This window comes from Patella vulgata, chromosome 8, assembly GCF_932274485.2.
Source record: "Patella vulgata chromosome 8, xgPatVulg1.2, whole genome shotgun sequence".
NCBI lineage: Eukaryota > Metazoa > Mollusca > Gastropoda > Patellidae > Patella > Patella vulgata.
In genome coordinates, this window is record NC_065886.2 from 51,501,287 (window position 1) to 51,523,169 (window position 21,883).

General features: G+C 35.8%; 1 protein-coding gene across 5 annotated transcripts in view; it reads right to left on the reverse strand.

Annotated features, from left to right (window-relative positions):
- The window catches only part of LOC126829333 (phospholipid-transporting ATPase VA), a 29,549-nt gene extending 7,890 nt beyond the window's left edge, over window positions 1–21,659 (reverse strand). Inside the window, exons 1-16 of one of the 5 annotated variants that reach the window (XM_056102703.1) lie at window positions 21,592–21,659; window positions 17,241–17,340; window positions 14,742–15,327; window positions 12,321–12,525; window positions 11,895–11,980; window positions 10,949–11,187; window positions 9,512–9,654; window positions 7,863–8,112; window positions 7,548–7,612; window positions 6,536–6,715; window positions 4,612–4,924; window positions 3,330–3,491; window positions 2,866–2,960; window positions 2,269–2,395; window positions 658–761; window positions 56–136 (exon numbers count right to left, since the gene is read on the reverse strand). In XM_056102703.1, the coding sequence (XP_055958678.1) occupies window positions 56–136; window positions 658–761; window positions 2,269–2,395; window positions 2,866–2,960; window positions 3,330–3,491; window positions 4,612–4,924; window positions 6,536–6,715; window positions 7,548–7,612; window positions 7,863–8,112; window positions 9,512–9,654; window positions 10,949–11,187; window positions 11,895–11,980; window positions 12,321–12,525; window positions 14,742–15,136 (2,445 nt within the window). In that variant the 5' untranslated portion in view covers window positions 15,137–15,327; window positions 17,241–17,340; window positions 21,592–21,659. Of the gene's footprint in view, window positions 1–55; window positions 137–657; window positions 762–2,268; window positions 2,396–2,865; window positions 2,961–3,329; window positions 3,492–4,611; window positions 4,925–6,535; window positions 6,716–7,547; window positions 7,613–7,862; window positions 8,113–9,511; window positions 9,655–10,948; window positions 11,188–11,894; window positions 11,981–12,320; window positions 12,526–14,741; window positions 17,143–17,240; window positions 17,341–20,888; window positions 21,055–21,591 lie in introns of those variants that run through there. The other 4 variants (XM_056102701.1, XM_056102704.1, XM_056102702.1 and 1 more) reach the window with 4 other exon arrangements.
- Window positions 21,660–21,883: the final 224 nt, after the last annotated feature.

The following is a 21,883-nucleotide window of genomic DNA, read 5'->3' on the forward strand; positions in this document are numbered from 1 at the left end:
ATAAAACCTATATATATATTCCCCACCTCAGGTTTCACAAAGTAACAATACTTACCTTAGTTGTGGCATTCAGCTGTAGAACTTCTTGTTTTTTAGTAAATAGTTTTGTAGAATATGCGATCTGTATAGCTGTTTCCTGTAAGAAATATTTCATAGAAATACATACCTATAAACTGTGTAAGGCACAGAGAGAGAGAGAGAGAGAGAGAGAGAGAGAGAGTTTAACATCCACTCAAGGCCATTTCGGGACAAACATATGGTTCAATTTTATTTCAATAATTCGCTTGAGCGTAGGGGTCTTTAGCAGTGGGAGGAAACCGGACGACTTGGAGAAATAACACGAGGTTGGACAGGCGACCCTACTCCTTGTCATGTACAATCGGGGAATAGAAACCACGCCAGTTGACTCAATGACACACCTTACGATACAACACACGTGTTAACCATTCGGCCAACCAACCACCCATGTAATGCATAATGTGTGATGTAATTATATCAGGCAAAAATACTATTTCCACTGTGATGTGAAATTGATCTGGCCTTAATTTTAATGCAATGTATATCATGTACGGTATATTGAATATTATTGTTTCTAATATTATCAATATTATAATATTGCAATTCTAAAACATAAAATTCTTTAAGAAATGAACTTACTTGTTTATCTCCAGTTAACACCCATAATTTAATACCTGCTTCACCTAATTTAGCTATAGTTTCTGGGACCCCATCTTGTAATTTGTCTTCTATACCAGTAGCACCTAGAAAAAAATTCATTATTTTTTAGATATGATACAGGGCTGACGACAACCAGTATCGCAGCGCAATTTGCGATACATATTTTGTCCGTTGCTAACCAAAAATTAAAATCTAACATTTTTGATTCGCAGTAAATGCCTGTCATTTTGGATATTGACACAAGAATAATCCACATTTTGAAGACTAGAAGGCTTACTCAACACTTTCAAAGTGTATAAAATGCTGAATAAAATTTTATAAACAAAACTGAATTCTCCGTGTGACATTTTCTTCTCGAACTACCCAGACACAATACTATATAACACAGGGACATAACTCTATGAATAGGGACTATTAAACTGGAAATAGGGAATCAAGTAGTACCACTGACGTTGTGAGACAACGAAGATTTCTAACGTAACAAAAAAATAACAATTAAAATGAGTGGGGCTTCGGAAGTCACTGTCAAGAATTGGCTTCAGACATAAGACCTAACAAAATGTCTACATCACATTCACAAACTGTCACAAGTACTTGTGGCAGTGCTAAAAAATCTAAGAATAGTCAGAATGGAATCTAATCATATTTGTTATGAATTAAAGTAATATCTTGTTATTTAGGTGTTTTACATTGAAACTGAAAAACTGCTAATGAAATTTGGCAAAATTGGATTTTTTGATTAGCAGTGCTGCTAATCAACTGTGAAAATTACCGACAGCCCTGATGTGATACCCGTTCAATATTTGCACAAAACTTTATCACCCATCTTTATTACTTTAAGTCAAGAGTACAAGTAGTAAAAATTGCAAAGAAAAAATATTTACAAAACAACAACATATAACATGATTCACATCCAAAGCCCAGCTTAACCGGAGTGGGGCCCTAGGCCTGACTAGAATCGAGGGACCCCTAACGCATGACTGTGACTGCAGTAAGGGCCTAAGGGAAAGCTGCTAAGAAATCGCCTACGTCACGGATTTCGACCAATCACAGAGATGGTTGAGGGATTGCAGACTTGAACAGTCTCCGTCCATCTCGCCGCTAGAAGCCTAGACCGACCACCGAGTGGAACTTCACAGAAAACGTTGAGGGATAGCTCAGTCTCCGCCCTGGCACCGCTAGGTCGATTACCGTGAAACTTTCATCTGGAATTTGAATTTTTTCTCTTTTTGCCATGAACCGCCTAAGCTGGGCTTTGTTCACATCTAGTATTTTGTCGGTGGAGATTGTCATATCTGGAATCCCCCTTCTTGCTTGTCCAGATTGATAATCTTCTTGCACGTCTTTTCATCTAGTTGTCTTCTAAGCCAATAGGGGGGTTGGATGGCCGAATGGTTAGCGTGTGCGTGCTGTATCGTAAGGTCTGTCATTGAGTCAAATGGTGTGGTTTTGATTACCCAGTTGTACTTGACAAGGAGTAGGGTCGCATGTCCGGCCTCTAGGCTTTTCTTCGTGTCCTCCGGTTTCCTCCCACGGCTAACAACAAAACATTTCTAAAATCTTTGATCTACCATTGTACTTACTACTTACCTAATAAGTCTAACCCAGTTTCTATATCACAGAAAGATTTTAACATAAGTTCTTCTCTTTCTTCTATTGAAGCTGATGCGACCAGATAATCAACTAACCATGCTTTGTATTGATCCTCTTTTAAAACCTGACAGCATAGAAAATAATAATGTATTGGCATTTAAATTATGAGAGAGAAAGAAAGAGAGAGAGAGAGAGAGAGAGAGAAAGAGAGAGAGAGAGAGAGAGAGCACCCGGAGAAAACCCATGAGGTTGGACAGGCGACCCTACTCCTAATCACATTCAACCGGAAAGTGAGGGAAAAATGGGGTTTAACATCCACTCAAAACAAACTAGGTCATTTCAATAATTCGCTTGTGTGTAGGGGTCTTTAGCAGTGAGAGGAAACCGGTGAATCCAGAGGAAACCAATGAGGTTGGACAGGCGACCCTACTCCTTGTCACGTACAACCGAGGAATCGTAACCACGCCAGTTGAGAGAGAGAGAGAGAGAGAGAGAGAGAGAGAGCATGATAGGCCACAAAAATATTTAGATTTTTTTTTTCCTAGGGCATTGCCATTCTATTGAAAGATGATTATGTTAAATTTGTATACTTACCCTTTTTGCCATACATAATGTACGTAAACCCTTCATGGCATATTGCGTCAGATGTTCAGTAGTTTGATCTCGTTGTAGTCTATATTCTTCATCAACTACAACATAAATAAAATCAGATTGACATACAATAAAGAGAGAGAGAAAAACGTCTGCTCTACTCGACACAAACTAGGTTCAATTTTATTTCAATAATTTTCTTGCGCATAGGGATCTATAGCAGTGGGAGGAAACTGGAGGACCCAGAGAAAACCTATGAGGTTGAACAGGCGATCCTACTCCTTGTCACGTACAACTGGGGAATCGAAACTACGCCATTTGACTCAATGACAGAACCTATGATACAACGTACATGCGCTAACCATTCAGCCATCCAACCCCCTTTTAATATAGAAATAAATTTTATCTACATACTTGCACCACATTTATTCTTGTTATTAAGTGAAGAGTAGTCCAATTTTACATACCTTTAAAACTTTTATCTAAAACACTTAATATGGCTGAATCTGCTCCCTTGGTATAAAGGGTTATTTCTTTTGATAATGGATGACGAAGTATCACAGACATGCGTTTACGTGTTGAATCAAAGGGTAAAATATGTAATATTTCTAGTTCAACCTCTCCTTCAGCTGAAAACAAAATAAAATGCAATGAAATGGGTTTTAACGTCCTACTGTTCTGCTCCTACTGGGCTAATGAAGACAGGCATACGCCAAGCACTGTGCTATGAGGGAAATTTTGCTCGGGCAGTGGCACTATGGCCTACTGTTATATCGAATTCTAATTGCCAAGGGATCTTTTACGTGCACGCCAATGTGTACACGGGACCTCGGTTTTTTGTCCGATCCGAAGGACTAGACAGCTGTCTTTGTCAGGCCCTCCATCCTGCACCACAGACATGGGTAAACCACGTCGGGAAATCACGATTAACTTTCTCGTCCAATACAGGAAAGCGAGCCAGAGTCTTACCCACTTGGCCACCCCCAACTGAAAACAGAATTTTACAATAAATTGTTCAGTACCAGTTTGGTTTTTTTAAAATGTGCAAAATAGGCTTATTTTCAATTTGACAAATTCTTTAAGGGAATTAACTATCACTATTTGTAAAATAACCAAAACTATATTGTTTTATGTGTCTAGACTGGCAGATTCATTTAAGAATTGATACAGGGTGTGCACAACTCAGAACACTTAAAATTCCAGGAGTTTTCAAGGAGTTATTTACCAGATTCCAGGAGACACTGTATAGAATTCTACATCATCATGTAGTTCTTTTACCCTTGAAGAACACTGTTCGACTGACTCGAAGAAATAAAGGATCTCATCAAAATTAGATTTCAACAGAGTTTATTCTTTTGAAGAAACATTCGATGACTAAGTTCAGTATTATATCTTAAAATCTAAAGCGAAACCACAAATGTTAATTTTCAAGGAGTTTCAAGGAGTAATCTTGTTTTTCCAGGATTTTCCAGTACTGGAAATCACATTTTCATTTTTCCAGGATTTTCAAGGAGTTTCAAGGAGTGTGCGAACCTTGTGATATGTCTATACCATTATTTCGTGCTATGAATGCCAATCCCATCCCACCATCTGATGATAAAGGATAAAGCACACGACGGTTACACATTTCTCATAAAGTGTTTTATGTATCTGTCAGTTGAGCAGGGTGGGGTTTGGACTCTGCCCCTGCTTACTTGTAATTATTACCTTGGATACAAAAATCTTCTTAAACAATAAAAAAAATCTTACCTGGCAACCAAACAACTACTGTTTTAGGAGATCTTTTGAGTAGACGACAACCATACGTACTGGCAGCTTTAACAAGAGCTAGTTCATCAGGACTTTCAGCTTCATACCTAGTACGTGACGACATGTCAGATAGTAAAGAGGAGCCACCAATACTACCTTCTGATGGGACTGGTGTTAGTGAATCACGCGGATCTTGACTCGACGATGGTGAACTAGATCGGGACAGACGGCTATATTTATCTAATGGTTGATCAATTCTTGAAGCAATTCCACCAACAAACTGTGGATCTGTTAGAAAACCACTTTCATCTATCTACACAAACAAAAACCAATCCAATGATAATTCAATGGTCAACATACCTAATTCTAGCACAGTGGAAGAAGTGGTCGTAAAATTAAATAATGTTTAACGTCCTACTTTTCTGCACTGACTGGGCTAATAACGACTGTCAAGGACTTTTTTTTACATGCAGGCCAATATGTACACAGGACCTCGTCTTTTGTCCCATCCAAATAGCAAGACACTGTTTCTTGCCAGGCCCTCAGGGGCTAAGTGAGAGGGACGCAATAAAAAGCTTTGCGTCATGGTTTAGAGTCTTTGCGCTCCCCTTGAGTTTTTGTAAATGGCAAAAATCATGCAGTTTCAATGCAGTTTTCAACATTAAAATTATAACCATAATGCTCAACCAGTGTGTAACATATACCGTGAGTCAGATATGCTACAAACCAACTCTGGCATGTTCCACAGAGGCCAATATTACTCAACGGCACTGGAGGCAATAAATATTGTTTTTTTTGGGGACCCGAACATATTGTTCCTCATGCAAAATCATGGGTCACCACACTCCTGCAGGCCCTCCATCCTGCACCACTGACAAGGGGAAACCACGCCAGAAAATGCTGAGAAATTTCCTCAGCCAATACCAGGAGCGAACGAGTGACGTGTTAGCCATCACAACTCACTCTAACATAGCAGATTCTTAACTACACTTGATACTTCGTTAGTCTTAAAGCAATCTAATTAAAATATAGATCTATATTTCGTTTTGTTTTTTATACTTTCGATGGCCTACACTACATGTAGATCTAACAAGTTATAGTGGGAGTTCACGTTCTATGACGTCAGGTACCCAGCAAGCGACATTTGACCCGATTACGTCAGTCATTCGATTAACCAATTAGTGACCGCCATGTATTTTTTATCTACTTTTGCTTTGTTTTGATTTCTATTGCCGCTAATGTCTACCCACAGTTCCGCGCAAAAAAGGTCAAACGCTCGATTCAACAGACAATTTGATTGGCTGACGCCTCATTTCAAGCAGAACACAAGTAAAATAACAACGCTTCCAGATCCAAGTGTAGTAAAGACAAGTAAAATCAAAATTTTGAACTATAAAAACGAAAGGAAATTGGATCTGTGTTTTAATAAGATTGGTCTGAAAGGACAATATTGGTGTCAGTCATTATCAAATATGTGATGGAACTCATTAAACACGTTCCAAATATAATTTTAACATAGAGATCATTGCCATATTTTTTATTAAATATAGAATGAATAAAAGCAAGGGAATGTACAGATTATTTCTATTTTTCTCGTTTTCTTTTTTTGAATTGTCATATATCCTCTCACTGTCTCAAATAACAACTTTTAGTCTTCGAAGGAATTATTAGTGAGCAGAAATTTGCCAGTGTCTTTGTTATCAGTCAATTATTTAGAAGGATTACTTGTGTTTTCCTTTTGCATTTATCACTTCCGTTTCTTGAAATCTTTATAATGCATCTATCGTAGCAATGATCTCTTTATTAAAATTATATTTGGAATGTGTTTAACCAGTTTGATCACATGTGATAAAGCCTGACACCAATATTGTCCTTTAATATTTTACAATATCAAAGAGTACTTGACATTAAGATTGTGACTTACATTATCTTCATGTGGATGATGGGAGACAACTACAGTATTACAGACAGCCATTAATAAAAAGAATTCCTGGACTCGTTGTACATGTCTTGGTATAACTAACTCTACACTATCTAAACTTCTTAAACACATATTAGATAATTCTCTCTGTAATGCTGGTTCTAACCGCAAATTCTCTAAAATCTGAAATAGTTTCAAATTTAACAAAATAATGATAATAGAGTTAAAAGGCATAATAAGTTCAGAGCACATCTTTGTCAAAGACAAATTTATTCAAATCTATAAGTTCTACTCTATGGTCATTTGAAGCATGAGACAAATTCTTTGGGTTACAAAAGATTGCTTTATGTATATGTTGATAAACTTGATGGTGAGCTTAAACGTACAACAGTTTTGAGAAAAAAATCACGGAAAAAGAAATGGGCAAAGGATAATCCGAGAATTAATTAGACTCTGATATTTATGATAAATGGACAGCGATCAATGACAACATTGTCTTGTTTTTGCAATGAATTCTCCTCCAGCTTCGCACCCGTTGCTAGGTAGTTCGTCATCGAAGTCATGTGACACAAACCTGGCCTCTTTTAATAGATTTTTTATAGCAGGGGTACTCCCTCATGAATACAATATCTTGAGAAGGGAGAGAGAGAAATTGGGTTTAACGTCCACTCAACACAAACTAGGTCATTTCAGAACTAACATATGGTTTAATTTTATTTCAATAATTCGCTTGCACGTAGGGGTCTTTAGCAGTGGGAGGAAACCGGAGTACCCGGAGAAAACCCACAAGGTTGGACAGGCGACCCTACTCCTTGTCACGTACAACCGGGGATTCAAAACCACGCCAGTTAACTCAATGACAGGCCTTATGATACAGCACGCAGGTGCTAACCATTTGGCCATCCAACCCCCCGATTTTGAGAAGGATTTGAAGCAAAATTTTGATAGATTAATTAGTTTGAATATGTTTTTAGTACAAATATATCATATGCTGAAAAGTATCTTTAAAACTTACGGAACTGTTTCTGCTGGGGACAGAAAATTTACTATCAATATCATTTTCACTACTCTCCTCGTCTCCTGTAAAAATAAAATATCAATAATTAAATATTGTCTAAAATTTATTATTGACCTTTATAAAATGTTTTAACATTGTTATTATTGAAATGCAGATAAAAAACCCAACAAAATCCCTTTAAATTCTATAAATGTACCAGGTGTCTGCAATTTAAAAATTCTTTTAACACTTATATTTTGGTCCTACCTGGTAAATGTTGAACAGATTAATAAACTTTACCTGGTAAATGTTGAACAAATTAATAAACTTTACCTGGTAAATGAGGATAGTCAACACCACCTATAGTACAACTTTTAAACTCCATAACATTCTCAGTTAATGTTCCTGTTTTATCAGAAAATATATATTGTATTTGGCCCAGATCTTCTGTTATGTTCAAGGCACGACATTCTAGTCTTTTATCTGATTCTGGATGGTAGAATTCTTTATCTTGTGTCATAAAATAGACTTGTCCTAATTTAACTAATTCTACAGATACATATAATGGTAAAGGTATCACAACCTGTAATAGAGAGAGAGATGGGGTTTATCGTAAAATTGACACAAACTAGGTCATTTTGGGACAAACACATGGTTCAATTTTTATTTCATTAATTCGCTTCTTTAGGGGTCTTTAGCAGTGGGAGGAAACCGGAGGACCCAGAGAAAACTCACAAGGTTGTAAAGGCAACTCTACTCCTTATCACGTACAATCGGGGAATCGAAACCATGCCAGTAGAATCAATGACAGACCTTATAATACAGCGTGCACGTGATAACCATGTGGACATCCACCCCACCCCCCAACCCGTAATATAAATAACATGAAATAATGATAAATCTGCAGGGCAATAAGAAGGAAAAGTAAGAAAATATACAACATTTCATCACTGTGGATGTATAAATAATGATTTTCTTTTTCAAGGTAAAACAAGCCAGATTGTACTCATATAATTCAAATGTGCAAAATATGTTCTATATTAATATTAAGACTGCTGTTATTATGTTTATTATGTAATTTGAGTATAAAAATATCTTCATAAAGAATGGGCTGTCAACTGAAGCTGAACAGTCAAGCCCTTATGAGAATCAGCCATGTGGTAAATGAAGTCTCTAGTCAGGATTATGCATATATTATTTGTTTTGTGCGAATATTTATCCAGAATAAAAAAAGTAGACTATGACTAAATTGTGAAACTAATTGTTTTCCTACCTACACTTATTTATTTTTTTTACATTTTCTTATCAAACCTTACTTCTAAGGGTGGTGCAGGAAGGAGTGCCTGACAAGGACAGCTGTCTAGATGTTTATTTTTTTACATTTTCTCCCTGAACCTTACTTCTAAGAAATAAGATATAGGAAGAAAATGCACAAAAAATATACATCTCGGAAATAAGATCAGGAAGAAACGGCATATCCAGGGGAAAAAAACATATATATTCGAAGAACATATTCCCTGGACTCTAGCAAACCAATTCTGGTATAAGGATGTTTTTGTTTAAAATTGGATTAAGAGAGAGAGAGAGAGAGAAAGAGAGAGAGAGAAAGAGATGGGTTTTGACGTCCACTTGTCAAAAACCAGGTCATTTCGGGACTAACATAATGTTCAATTTTATTTCAATAATTTGCTAGCGCGTAGGGGTCTTTAGCAGTGGGAGGAAACCAGAGGACCCGGAGAAAACCCACGAGGTTGGACAGGTGACCTTACTACTTGTCATCTACAACTGGGGAATCAAAACAAAGCCAGTTGACTCAATGACGAACATTATGATACAGCGCACACATGATAACCATTCGGCCATCTCCCCCCCCTCCTCGCTTGGGCATATGCCATACAGTGTGCTATGATACAACAGGCACACTCTAACCATTCGGCCATCCAACTCCCCAAAATGGATTAAAAACCCTGATGTATACTCACTTGATACATGATGACATACGTCCAAAAGACAATAAAACCTTGGTATAATGGTGAATATTTATCTAAATCACCAAATGATATAAATGGTACCAAATTTGTATTTTCTTTTATAGTGTTATAGTCCGCTAACCATATTCCACTTCCTGTAAATAGACCAATCAAAAATATCTTCTATACGATATTTCCTTGAGCATGAAATATTTCTAATGGTGAGAAACATAAAATTATATGCTCCAAGTGCATTGTAAGGTTATTTGTAGATGTTTTGTATAATTTGTCAACACTATTTATACGCTACAATTATTTATGATTTTTTGTATAATTTGTGAACACTATTTATACGCTACCATTATTTATGATTTTTTGTATAATTTGTCAACACTATTTATACGCTACCATTATTTATGATTTTTTGTATAATTTGTCAACACTATTTATACGCTACCATTATTTATGATTTTTTGTTTTTGTATAATTTGTCAACACTATTTATACGCTACCATTATTTATGATTTTTTGTATAATTTGTCAACACTATTTATATGCTACAATTATTTATGATTTTTTGTATAATTTGTCAACACTATTTATACGCTACCATTATTTATGATTTTTTGTATAATTTGTCAACACTATTTATATGCTACCATTAGTTATGATTGTTCTTAGGTAGGAGAGAAAGAGAGAGAGAGAAATGGGGTTTAAAGTCCACTCGACAAAAACTAGGTCATTTCGGGACTAACATCTGGTTCAACCTTATTTCAATATTTTGCTCGCGCGTAGGGTTCTTTAGCAATCGGAGGAAACTGGGGGACCTGGAGAAAACCCACGAGGTTAGACAGGCGACCCTACTCCTTGTCACATATAATCGGGGAATCGAAACCACACCAGTTGACTCAATGACAGACCTTATGATATTATCAGTGATAACTGTGTTATAATTTCAAAGAATATTCTGCAAATAACAATTTGTATTATCTGATTATTTAATTTAATTTATGTATGTGTAGGTATATATATATACATTGTTCATGTAAAGTGCCATTGAATACATCAAAGATGTAATAATGAGAGAGAGAAATAGGGTTTAACGTCCACTCGACACAAACTAGGTCATTTCGGGACTAACATATGGTTTAATTTTATTTACATAATTCGCTTGCGCGTAGGGGTCTTTATCAGTGGGAGGAAAATAGAGGACCCAGAGAAACCCACGAGGTTGGACAGGCGACCCTACTCCTTGTCACGTACAACCAGGGATTCGAAACCACGCCAGTCGACTCAATGACAGACTTTTATGATACAGCGCGCGCACGCTAACCATTCAGCCATCCAACCCCCCCATGTAATAATGAGGATCACATTCAATAAACATTTAAAGATTAATAACGTGACCAGAGTTCCATGAAAATATACATATATCAGTATTTATCTTACCTATGGCACAGAAAAAACATAAAAATAACAGGAGTACAACACACCAGACAACATCCCGATTTATAGCTCGTTCTAATTTACTGCGTTTATATCTAGGACCACGATTATTTAACAATGCTTTTGTTTCATGACCAGCGTATACACAGATACCCTCAATAAAATCTGTATTTCTTATAACACAACCTCTCAGCAGTAAATTATCTCTATTTAAAGCTATCTTATTCTCTTCATTTTCAAATCTAAAACAATAAAAAGTATACTCAGTGAATGACTCATCCTGGAGGAGGGGGGGGGGAGAGACACAAACTAAGTCATTTCGGGACTAACATATGGTTCAATTTTATTTCATTAATTCGCTTGCACGTATGGGTCTTTTAGCACTGGGAAGAAAAAGTAGCACCCCGAGAAAACCCATGAGAGAGAGAGAGAGAGGGTTAAGGTCTACTTGACACAAACTAAGTCATATGGTTCAATTTTATTTCATTAATTCGCTTGCACGTAGGGGTCTTTTAGCACTGGGAGGAAACCGGAGCACCCCGAGAAAACCCATGAGGTTGGAGAGAGAGAAAAATGGGGTTTAACGTCCACTCGACACAGACTATGTCATTTCGGGACTAACATATGGTTTAATTTTATTTCAATAATTCGCTTGCACGTAGCGGACTTTAGCAGTGGGAGGAAACCGGAGGACCTGGAGAAAACCCCCCGAGGTTGAACAGGCGACCCTACACCTTGCCACGTATAACCGGGATTCGAAACCACGCCAGTTGACTCAATGACAGGCCTTATGATACAGCGCAGGCGTGCTAACCATTCGGCCATCCCCCCCCCCAATGAGGTTGGACAGGCGACCCTACTCCTTGTCGCATACAACCGATTAGTTCTAGACAGATACAACAATATATACACAAGTAATACTGATATCGAATTTAAATAAAATACTTACATATACCCTTTAAATTTATAAATTGCACAATTAGGTTGTTCCACTTCTATGACATTATGAAAATCTGAAGGATCAAATTCACATTCCTAGAAAGAAAGAAGGATAACTAGCCAAGTATGGTAATATATGCCCACCTGGAGCTTTGTTTCCATAATCACATTGCTGAATTAGTGTGTCGACAACCTATAAGCTTTGATAGTCATATTAAATTTCTAATATCAGGTAAATAATGGAACAAATCAGGATTTATCTAAATTATTTATCGTAACTCTATTACAAGAAATTCTAGAAAATATTTCCAAAAGGCTCAATATACAAGTTGAAAGAAAACAAATGTTTGGTTTCCGTAATAAACCTTACTGAAATCAACAGTTACTCCGTGAAATCATTATAAATAGTTAGCAGTGGAAATGTAAGAGATTTTACCTTTGTGTCAAGTCCTTTAACACTATATCTTTGTTTGAGATTATTTTCACCATCTATATTACATGTTTCAATATGACAGATTCCCTCTTTATCACTAGATCTTAGCAGTAAAATGTCAGCAGGTATTATCTCATTACAAGACAGATGGACAAAATCACCAACATGTATATCATGCCAATCGGTTTTTACATAACGTTTTTCTGTACTGAAAAAAAGACAGATGGACAAAATCACCAACATGTACATGTATATCATGCCAATCAGTTTTTACGTAACGTTTTTCTCTACTGAAAAAAGAAACCAGCGGCTGCCAGGCAGGATACGCCCACATTTTCGAGAGATGGATAGAAAACAAGCTAAAACGAAAGTGATTTTTCCTACAATCAAGGGCCATAATTCAGGAAATTACAATTCGATATGCGCAAATATCGAAAGGAACCAAGATCTTTGGGTTATAAACTTACATTTCAAGTTTCAACAAAATCGGGAAAAAATTGTGACCTCTATAGGGTCCACAACCTTGATATACCATATTTTTACGCTATTTGAGAATGAAGGGCGGCCATTTTTTCTGTCAGTTTTGGGCCGATTTTCACGAAATTAGAACTCAGTTGTCCTTAGGGTGTAACGGTGATATAATAATACGTTTTTTTTTAATCAGAGAAAAATTATGACCTCTATAGGGTCCACAAGCTAAAAATGCGATTTTTCGTACAATCAGGGGCCATAATTCAGGAAGTTACGGTCTGATATGCACGAATATCGAAAGGAACCGAGATCTTTGGGTTATAAGCATACATTTCAAGTTTAAACCAAATCGGATAAAAATTGTGACCTCTACAGTGTTCACAAGCCAAAAACGTAATTTTTCGTACAATCAGGGACCATAATCCATGAAGTTACGGTCCGATACATGCCAATATCGAAAGGAACCAAGATCTTAGGGTGATAAACCTATATATCAAGTTTCATTGAAATCGGACAAAAATTGTGACCTGTAGACTGTTCACAAACAATTGTGGACAGACGGACGGACGGACAGGGGCGACGACAATATACGTCCACATGAAAATGTGGGCGTATAAAAAGATTTAAATATACATGTACAATGTGATTGAACTACAGTTTGTCACCATAAATATGTATTTCACTGTTTATTCTTCCAGCAGATGAAGATCTGATCGGTTGTAGTGGAAGGTTGCGTCAGGTGTCATACAAGTAGCTTTTGACCCTATGACATGAGACATTTGATAAACCAATCAATGTTGATGTTTCTAGTGGTTTATCCACAGTTCCATGCACCTAAAGGCAAAAACTCGCCCTAATAGACCGTTTCATTGGCTAATCAACCAGAACGCGGATTATAACAACTCTTCCAGAAAGATAAGTAAAACGAAATTTTGAACTATGAAAAACAAAATGAAATAGAACCTGTATTTTCATCAGATTGATAAATATAAATTCATCTCATTATTTTTTTTTGTAAACAAATCCATATAAAGATTAATTTCCACCTCATTAACATATTTACTGTATACTATACTATAATATATGTCATATGGTACACTGGATGCAACATATATTGTAGATACATTTCATTTTATGTTATTTTATTCATAATGAATTGAGCAATAAAACTACTAACATATTTGGCATGAATGTGCTATTATCATTATCGAATCCATTAACCATTGTTGCATTTAGATAACAATAATAGGTGTTTGCATGTCGATCAATTAAATGTGTTGATGTATTCACTCATGTTGTTACTTCAACAGTTTTTAAAGCAAAAATAATATTTCCTGGTCTAAAGCATGATTTCAATCACAGGGGATTTAACTTTGCTCATCACTTTGTCGTGTATTTTGTACACGGTGAACAGTCCATTTGCTGATTACACCATTTTGCCTATTGTTTTTTAGGACTTCAAATTTTGTCTAAAGGTTTGGATTGTTCCTACTTGGTTTTATTTTTATTATCTCCAACTCCTGTGAATAAACAAATAATCAAAACAAATTTCATTTCTGCCCACCAACAGCTTTGATGACTGCATCATAATAAAAACAACTGCAACATTTCTTTAATACTGTTTAAAAACATTCAAATTTCATCAGAACTACATGTATCGAAAATAGTTGAAAATCAATAGGCTTCTTTCGTCTCATGACATAAAACAGCAAGTAGAAATTTAAAGTCAATCGGATATTAACTTTAGCCTCTAGAGTGTCCACAAGATTTTTCAAAGTGATTAAGGGCCATATCTCTGGTAGTAGTTATTGGAAAGTGTTGCAAATCAATAGGCTTCTTCGTCTCATGACCTTAGAGTGTCCACAAACAATTGTGGATGCTGGACCTGCGGACAGGGGCGACGACGATATACAACCACATTTCAATGTGGGCGTATAAAAATCACTTCCTTACCTTGAAAATTTACGACAATTTTGAGAGTTGACTTTTTTATCAGATCTGTATCGCTGAAAATCTTCATAAGCATCCTTGACAGCAGTAACAGCCAGCACAAATATAACCGGTAACATTGTGATTTCCTTTGCAAATGCATTTACCTCCGGCACCCAATTCAATGCAACCAGAAATATGAAGTATAAATTAGCATAGCGGTGAAATTGTTCAAAAAGATTTTTGGGTAAAAACGTTATCACAGAATAGCGGTTTGTTTGGATCTTGTTCGATAAATATCCATGATTTGGATGACTTTTATGAGAATGGGAAATTTCTGGATCTACAGCACAATTTGGCACAATAGTCCGATATTTGGGTTTAGTCCTACTCCTTAGTCTTTGAATAATGTTTCCCATTTTACGGCTCTCCTATAAGTAAGTCACTTCATTTTTTTCCTCGATGAAAACTGTAATATTCTATCAATCATGTATGATAGATCCATAGTTAAGAGTCTATGAAGCAGATGAACATGCTAAATAATGTGATTTCTAAAAGCGACTGTCTAATAATTTGATCTCCCATCTTTCACACAAGTTTTATGCGGTCTCTGAAATATGCAATAGAATATAATTAATTGAATTGTTACTGTCTATGTATCAAAATGAAAGAGTTATATTGCATGCTGAGATGATTTCAATCCTTCTTTCATATTGTTAAATAAATCAAGAATCGGTAAACTAGGCTACCAGCAGGGATTTAGTACTCTGTAATTATACATTATATAATATGAAAGGAAATGGGGTTTAACGTCCCACTGTTCTGCTCCGACTGGGCTAATGAAGACCGGCATACGCCATACAGTGTGCTATGAGGCAAATTTTGCCAGGGCAGCGACACTATGGCCTACTCTTATATCAAATTCCAACTGCCAAAGGATCTTTTACGTGCATGCGGATACACGTAGGGGTCTTTAAAAGTGGGAGGAAACCGGAGGACCCAGAGAAAATCCATGAGGTTGGACAGGCATCCCTACTCCTTGTCACATACATGTACAACCAGGGAATTGATACTACGCGAGTTGACTCAATGAGTAAGAGCTAAATCTGCCTATTCTATTACATGTTCTTTTTTCTTTTATTTTGGCTTCAAATGTTATACAAATTATTATATAGACATTTATTCACATAACAAACCCATAATCAATTCTCTAGAATAGTTCAGATGGAAACGAATTAAAATACAATCGCCATTTAATGATTTAATTTATAGATAGTCTGCCAGGCAACGAAATATACGGCCACAGTGGCTAAGTCATCCGAGCAGTCAACAAGTGTTGTCGGTCGCATATTTTTTTATTTTGTCAGTAATGAGAACATTTACAACACATGAAAATCTGATTACGCGTAATAACCCATTTAGTAATTATCAGAAATCATTAAAATTTGTTTTAAAATGTTTGTTTCATGACCTTAGACATGTGTATAAATTTCTATCAACATTAACCTCTAGCGCGTCCACAAGATATCTCAAGTGATCAAGTGCTCTAAACATTGACAGAAATTATCAGAAATCATTGAAAAGCAATAGGGTTGGTCATATCCTAACCTTAAACACTGAGTATAAATTTATAGTCAACTGGATATTAACATTAGTCTCTAGAGCGTTCACGAACGGACAGGGGCGATGGCAATATACAACCACAACCATTGCAATATGGGTGAATAAAAATATTAAACTGCATAGTCAAATCGTGTGATATTGAGAACTAGGCCTAAGGCATGTTTACAGTTTTATACTAACTTTAGACAGGGCTGCTGGCAGCTAAAATAATTCCCTGCTTTTTCAAATTCTCCTAATTTTCAACATATTCTAATTTAAGCAATTTCATATAAACGAATCAGCATCTATTATTCTATTTATGTAAAATTCAAATGACAAATACGAAACCTCTAACATGAAATATCATCAACTTGATTGCACAATGTAAATAAAGGAGGCCATAATCTGAAGTGAAAACATCACTACGCCCAAACGTTACATGTTTATACCGTATCAAACATGTTTTTAAAAACATGAGAAGGAAAAATAAGAGATGATTTCTCGCAAACCCCTTATCAGAACAATAAACTGTAACACATACTTATGTAAAAACAGCTACTTATTTATTTGGGCGACGTTTCGAAGAATATTCTCTCAACGTTATCAAGCTAATACAGTAATATATACCATGGTAACTCATGCATTGTATTGTAGTTGCTATGCCTCCCAAAGATTAAGACCCTTATCAGAAATTGGTGGGGTTTTTCCTCGGTAATGCACATTAGGTGTCTAATACAAACTAAAGCATAACTTTCTGCTAATACTCTTCATTTAAAATATTGCAAATAACAGTTAAACATTAAGAACATTTTCCTGGTTCGTCATTGATACTAAGATTTATTTAAACTCTTTAATCTTAAAGGAATGGGTAACTTACAAAAAAAAAAAAAATATAATGTAGAAAAAAATAGTAATACTTACACGATTTAGGCAACAGAACATATTAAAATACTATGCACTGTAGATTGTACTGCCATGTTTCGACATGTCTTATAAATATTGTGAAATACACACATAATCCCTTCAATATCATACAATTCATATACATTACTGATAATATGTAACATCTAACATTCATTAATTATCAACTTGTAAATTAATACATGCACCTAACTACAGAACACAATAGTTCTCTAACATAATTTTAAGACTATTTTTACAATATAAATTTAAAAATACACATCATTACTTCAAGGATAGCCTAACACATAAGTTGTACAACATACTCATGTTTTTCACTCAAACTGAATAGACTTAAAGGTGCATTATGTAAGAATTCAATCAGCCTATTGCTAGTCTTTATTTTGGCTTCAAATGTTAAATAAACAATTATTCAAACATTTATTCACATGATAAGCCTATAACCAACTCTCTAGATCATCGGATGGCTCTTAATTTTCAGTAGATTAGAACGCTTTGGCCATTTAATAATTTAATTGAAAGCAATAATTTTTTTTTTTTAAAGTTACATGGTTAAAATATGTTATTAGAATGCTTTGGCCATTTAATGAATTAATTTAAAGCGATAATTGCATTTTTTTTAAAAAGTTATATGTTTAAAATATGTTAAAATAAAGCCTTAAAATACATGCATCTATCATCCGGGGTTTATGGACCTGCTTATGGTCCAACCTTCGACGATGGGTTGTATGTTCAATCTATTTGGGGGTTACTTAATAAGGAACAGCATCTAAGAAATAACTTATCAGAGACCTGCCCTTCAGTCTGTCCCTTGCCTGCCTGTGGGGTTCTACCTATGATCTACAATCTTTCCTCTAATATACTAGGGGTTACTTGGTAACAATAAACAATACATAGTAATTATATATATTTAAACTTAATAATATTTTATAGTTGTTAATGGGTAGTATTTAAGTGACATCCATTCATTCATTTACTAAGTTGCCTAATGTTTATAGATGGATTATCTCATTACTACTATTGTCTCTAATCTCTATCATAGCTGACCATTGATAACTTACTATAGATAATCCATCTTGGGAGCCAAGTTGTGGTGTAAGTCTAGCACTGTATTGGGTGAATGGCTGTATTAAATACTACCTGGTCATACATCTATACACGCATTCCTACCATGTTAAAGAATAGGGCCTAATCCTAAATCCTATAAATTGACAAAAATACCATCTTCTTTTCAAATCCAACGTTGAAGGAGGGTTGGACGGCTGAATGGTTAGTGTGCGCGCGTGCACGTATCATAAAGTCTGTCATTGAGTCGACTGGCGTGGTTTCAAATCCCCGGTTGTACGTGACAAGGAGTAGGGTCGCCTGTCCAACCTCGTGGGTTTTCTCCGGTTTCCGCCCACTGCTAAAGATTCCTATGCGCAAGCGAATTATTGAAATAAAATTAAACCATATGTTAGTCCCGAAATGACCAAGTTGTGTCGAGTGGACGTTAAACCCCATTTCTCTCTCTCTCTCTCTCCAACGTTGAATTCTATGGTTATTATCACATAAGCTGGCTTGAAAAGTCTTGCTCAACAAAGCATCATTATCCTTATCTGTTTAACCACGGACCTTGACAATCGAGACAAACTCCCTCTTCCATTGTGTAGACTTAGTTTACCAGTGAAAAGAAATGATAAAATTTCCAAGTACCGTAGGTGAGTAGAAATCATTTCAAAGTTTTAAGTGCTAGAATGATTTCCATGATTGTATAGTAGTATTTTGACAACCTATTAAAGATACATTATGAGAGATTAGATAAAGAGCTGGCAGTTCTCACTATTATAGTTAAAAACTAGATAATGTAAAGGGTATTTGCTGAAAATTGATCCACTCTGAACCGAGAATTTAGCGATTGAATTTTTGGCCTAGCCTCGATCATTATTACTAAAGTCGGTATGACAAAAAACATAGTCTCGATTATCCATTTCATGATTTAATCATGAAAGAAAGTTGAGCAGCAAATTGGATCATAATCCAGTAAATATCGCAGGCTAGCTTGACATTGAGAGTTGATTACGGTCTGGATAAGTTACTAAATGTCTTATTAATAATTTAGATAACATTTCAGGCGTAAAGAAAGACTTGCAATAGACAGATTTAGCTCTTGCATAATGTATGGTTAAGTAATAGATATAGAAATAATTATATGTTTTCACTTTCTTAGAAAATATGCAATTATCGCTTTTAAGATAGGATGCCAAGCAATGAAACATAAGCCCACAGCAGCTAAGTCGTCTGAGCAGTCGACAAGGGGTGTCGCACAGGTTTTCTTTTGTCGGGAATGAAAACATCGTAGAACACGTAATTATCATAAATCATTAGAATTTGGGGGGATCACGTGGCTAAGTGGGTAAGGCGCTGGCTCGCTAGCCTGGAGGTCGGGTGTTCGATCCCTGCATTGGCCGAGAAAGTTCATCTCGATTTTCCGGCATGGTTTCCCCTTGTCAGTGATGCAGAACGGAGGGCCTGACAAGGACAGCTGCCTAGTCGTTCGCATGGGACCAAAAACCGAGGTCCCATGTACACATTGGCGTGCACGTAAAAGATCCCTTGGCAGTTGGAATTCGATATAAGAGTAGGCCTTAGCACCGCTGCCCGGGCAAAATTTCCTTCATAGCACACTGTATGGCGTATGCCCGTCTTCAATTAGCCCAGGTTAGGTGCAGAAGAGCAGGACGTTAAACCCCATTTCATTTCATTTCATTAGAATTTGTTTGGCTTCTAGTTCTGCCACATGCTAACGTTTAATATACAAAACAGTTAATATCATGAATTTAGCTGTTCAAGTTTACGAAAATTGGTGAAAATCAATGGATTTTGTCGTCCCATGACTTAAATACTGTGTTTAAATTTAAAATCAATCAGATGATAATTCTGGTCTTGAGAGCATCCACAACATTTTTTCTGAATAATATACAATTTTAATTATCTGCCAAAATAATAATAACATCTTTAATTTCTTGTCAGATTACACAGAAAGCATATCAATGTACGTGAATAGTGATTACCAACAAAAACTCAGTTTAACATCAAAAAAATAATAAATAGTGATTGGCAAAAGTGACAGCAGCCGACGACAGAATGAGACTAATTGGAAATGGTGTCTGCAAAATTGGGATAATCCTTTAAAAGATGGCGAATAATCCTTTCCTTCAATTAATAATTATAGGCCTATGTCAAGACAATGATATTTAATATTCGAAAAATTAGATTAACTCACCCAACCAGTTTGTCAAAATTGGGTACCATATCAAATTCACTGACATTACACGGAATGATGCCAAAATTCCGAAATTTTCTCTGCGTAAATTGTACCCCCGCCCCTCTCCTTCACAAAGTACTGTCAGTCATGCAAAATTAAGCACTCCCATTCTCATTCTTGGGAAATTCCTGTTTAAACAACAGTGTTCCGGTGAATTAAGGAAATTCAATACCCGTATGTTCAGTTGGATTTTGTCAATGAAATACTGCAGTGTAAGTAATATGATTAAACCGAAAAAAAGGAGAAAAGAAAGAACAGAAAGTACGAAAAACTCGCTTTGAAAGACTAAGAAAATGTTTGGTCACTCAGAAATAATATATTACAAGCTTTACAGTACTAACTACTATACAAACTTTATTTCCGTACCACGTTGTTATGTACTACATCCTGGCAACGTGATGGAGTTGGTAATTTATGATAAATAATTGTTCCGCTTACATATAAACAAAAATAAATAAATATCTAAAGTTTTCACAATGCTGCTGGCAACCAAACGTCGAGTGTATATTGGTATTTCTGCTTCCGTTCACCCTATCAATTGCATAAAAATACATAAAAGAAGCTATGATTGGTTATCTATTTTTAGATATCCAACCAGCATCGATGTATCATTATTCTGAGGCAAATTTGGTTGATTTTCTATTAACCAGTAATAATTCTATAACGTTTTAAGAGGTCCTGAATTTACCGAAACCGATCGGTATAAGTATAACCGGAACCATGCTAATACTTACCGAAACCGTATTAGCATGATCAATCAAAGGCAATTGACTTGAAATGTAAAATAAAGTTTTGTTTCAATATGAATATTTTCGGGCTTAAAACTTTTTGAAAGATACATGGTTTCTAGCGCCATATTTTGGCATATATCACTGCAAGGCTAAAGCACATGCACTAGATTTAACACAAGGACATGATCGCCTACCAATTACATGTAGTAATACGTACTACGGTTTAGTTTTTACTGATGTAATAATAATCAGATTTACACGATTTTGACAGGAAATTTTAAACAAAAAACGTGACCATCAGACGCCAGAATACCCCAAATCATGTTAAACTGGATTCAGAGGGAACTTTTCGTGCACACCGAACAGATAACAATCTTCTAACACCGTTCGACATTGGTCATACTTTTCCCGGATATATTAATGACAAATCGTTAACATCAAGATTGTTACTGTTAGCGCCTAACAAAACGAACGCGAAAATAAAAGTTTCGCTTTCAGTTTCGTTTTTAATGATCGGGTTCCAGTCAGCTCTAGGCTATTGTAGTTCAGCTCTGAACGTATAAGGTCTCATTACACTCACGAGAACTTACATTCCCAGAAAATGG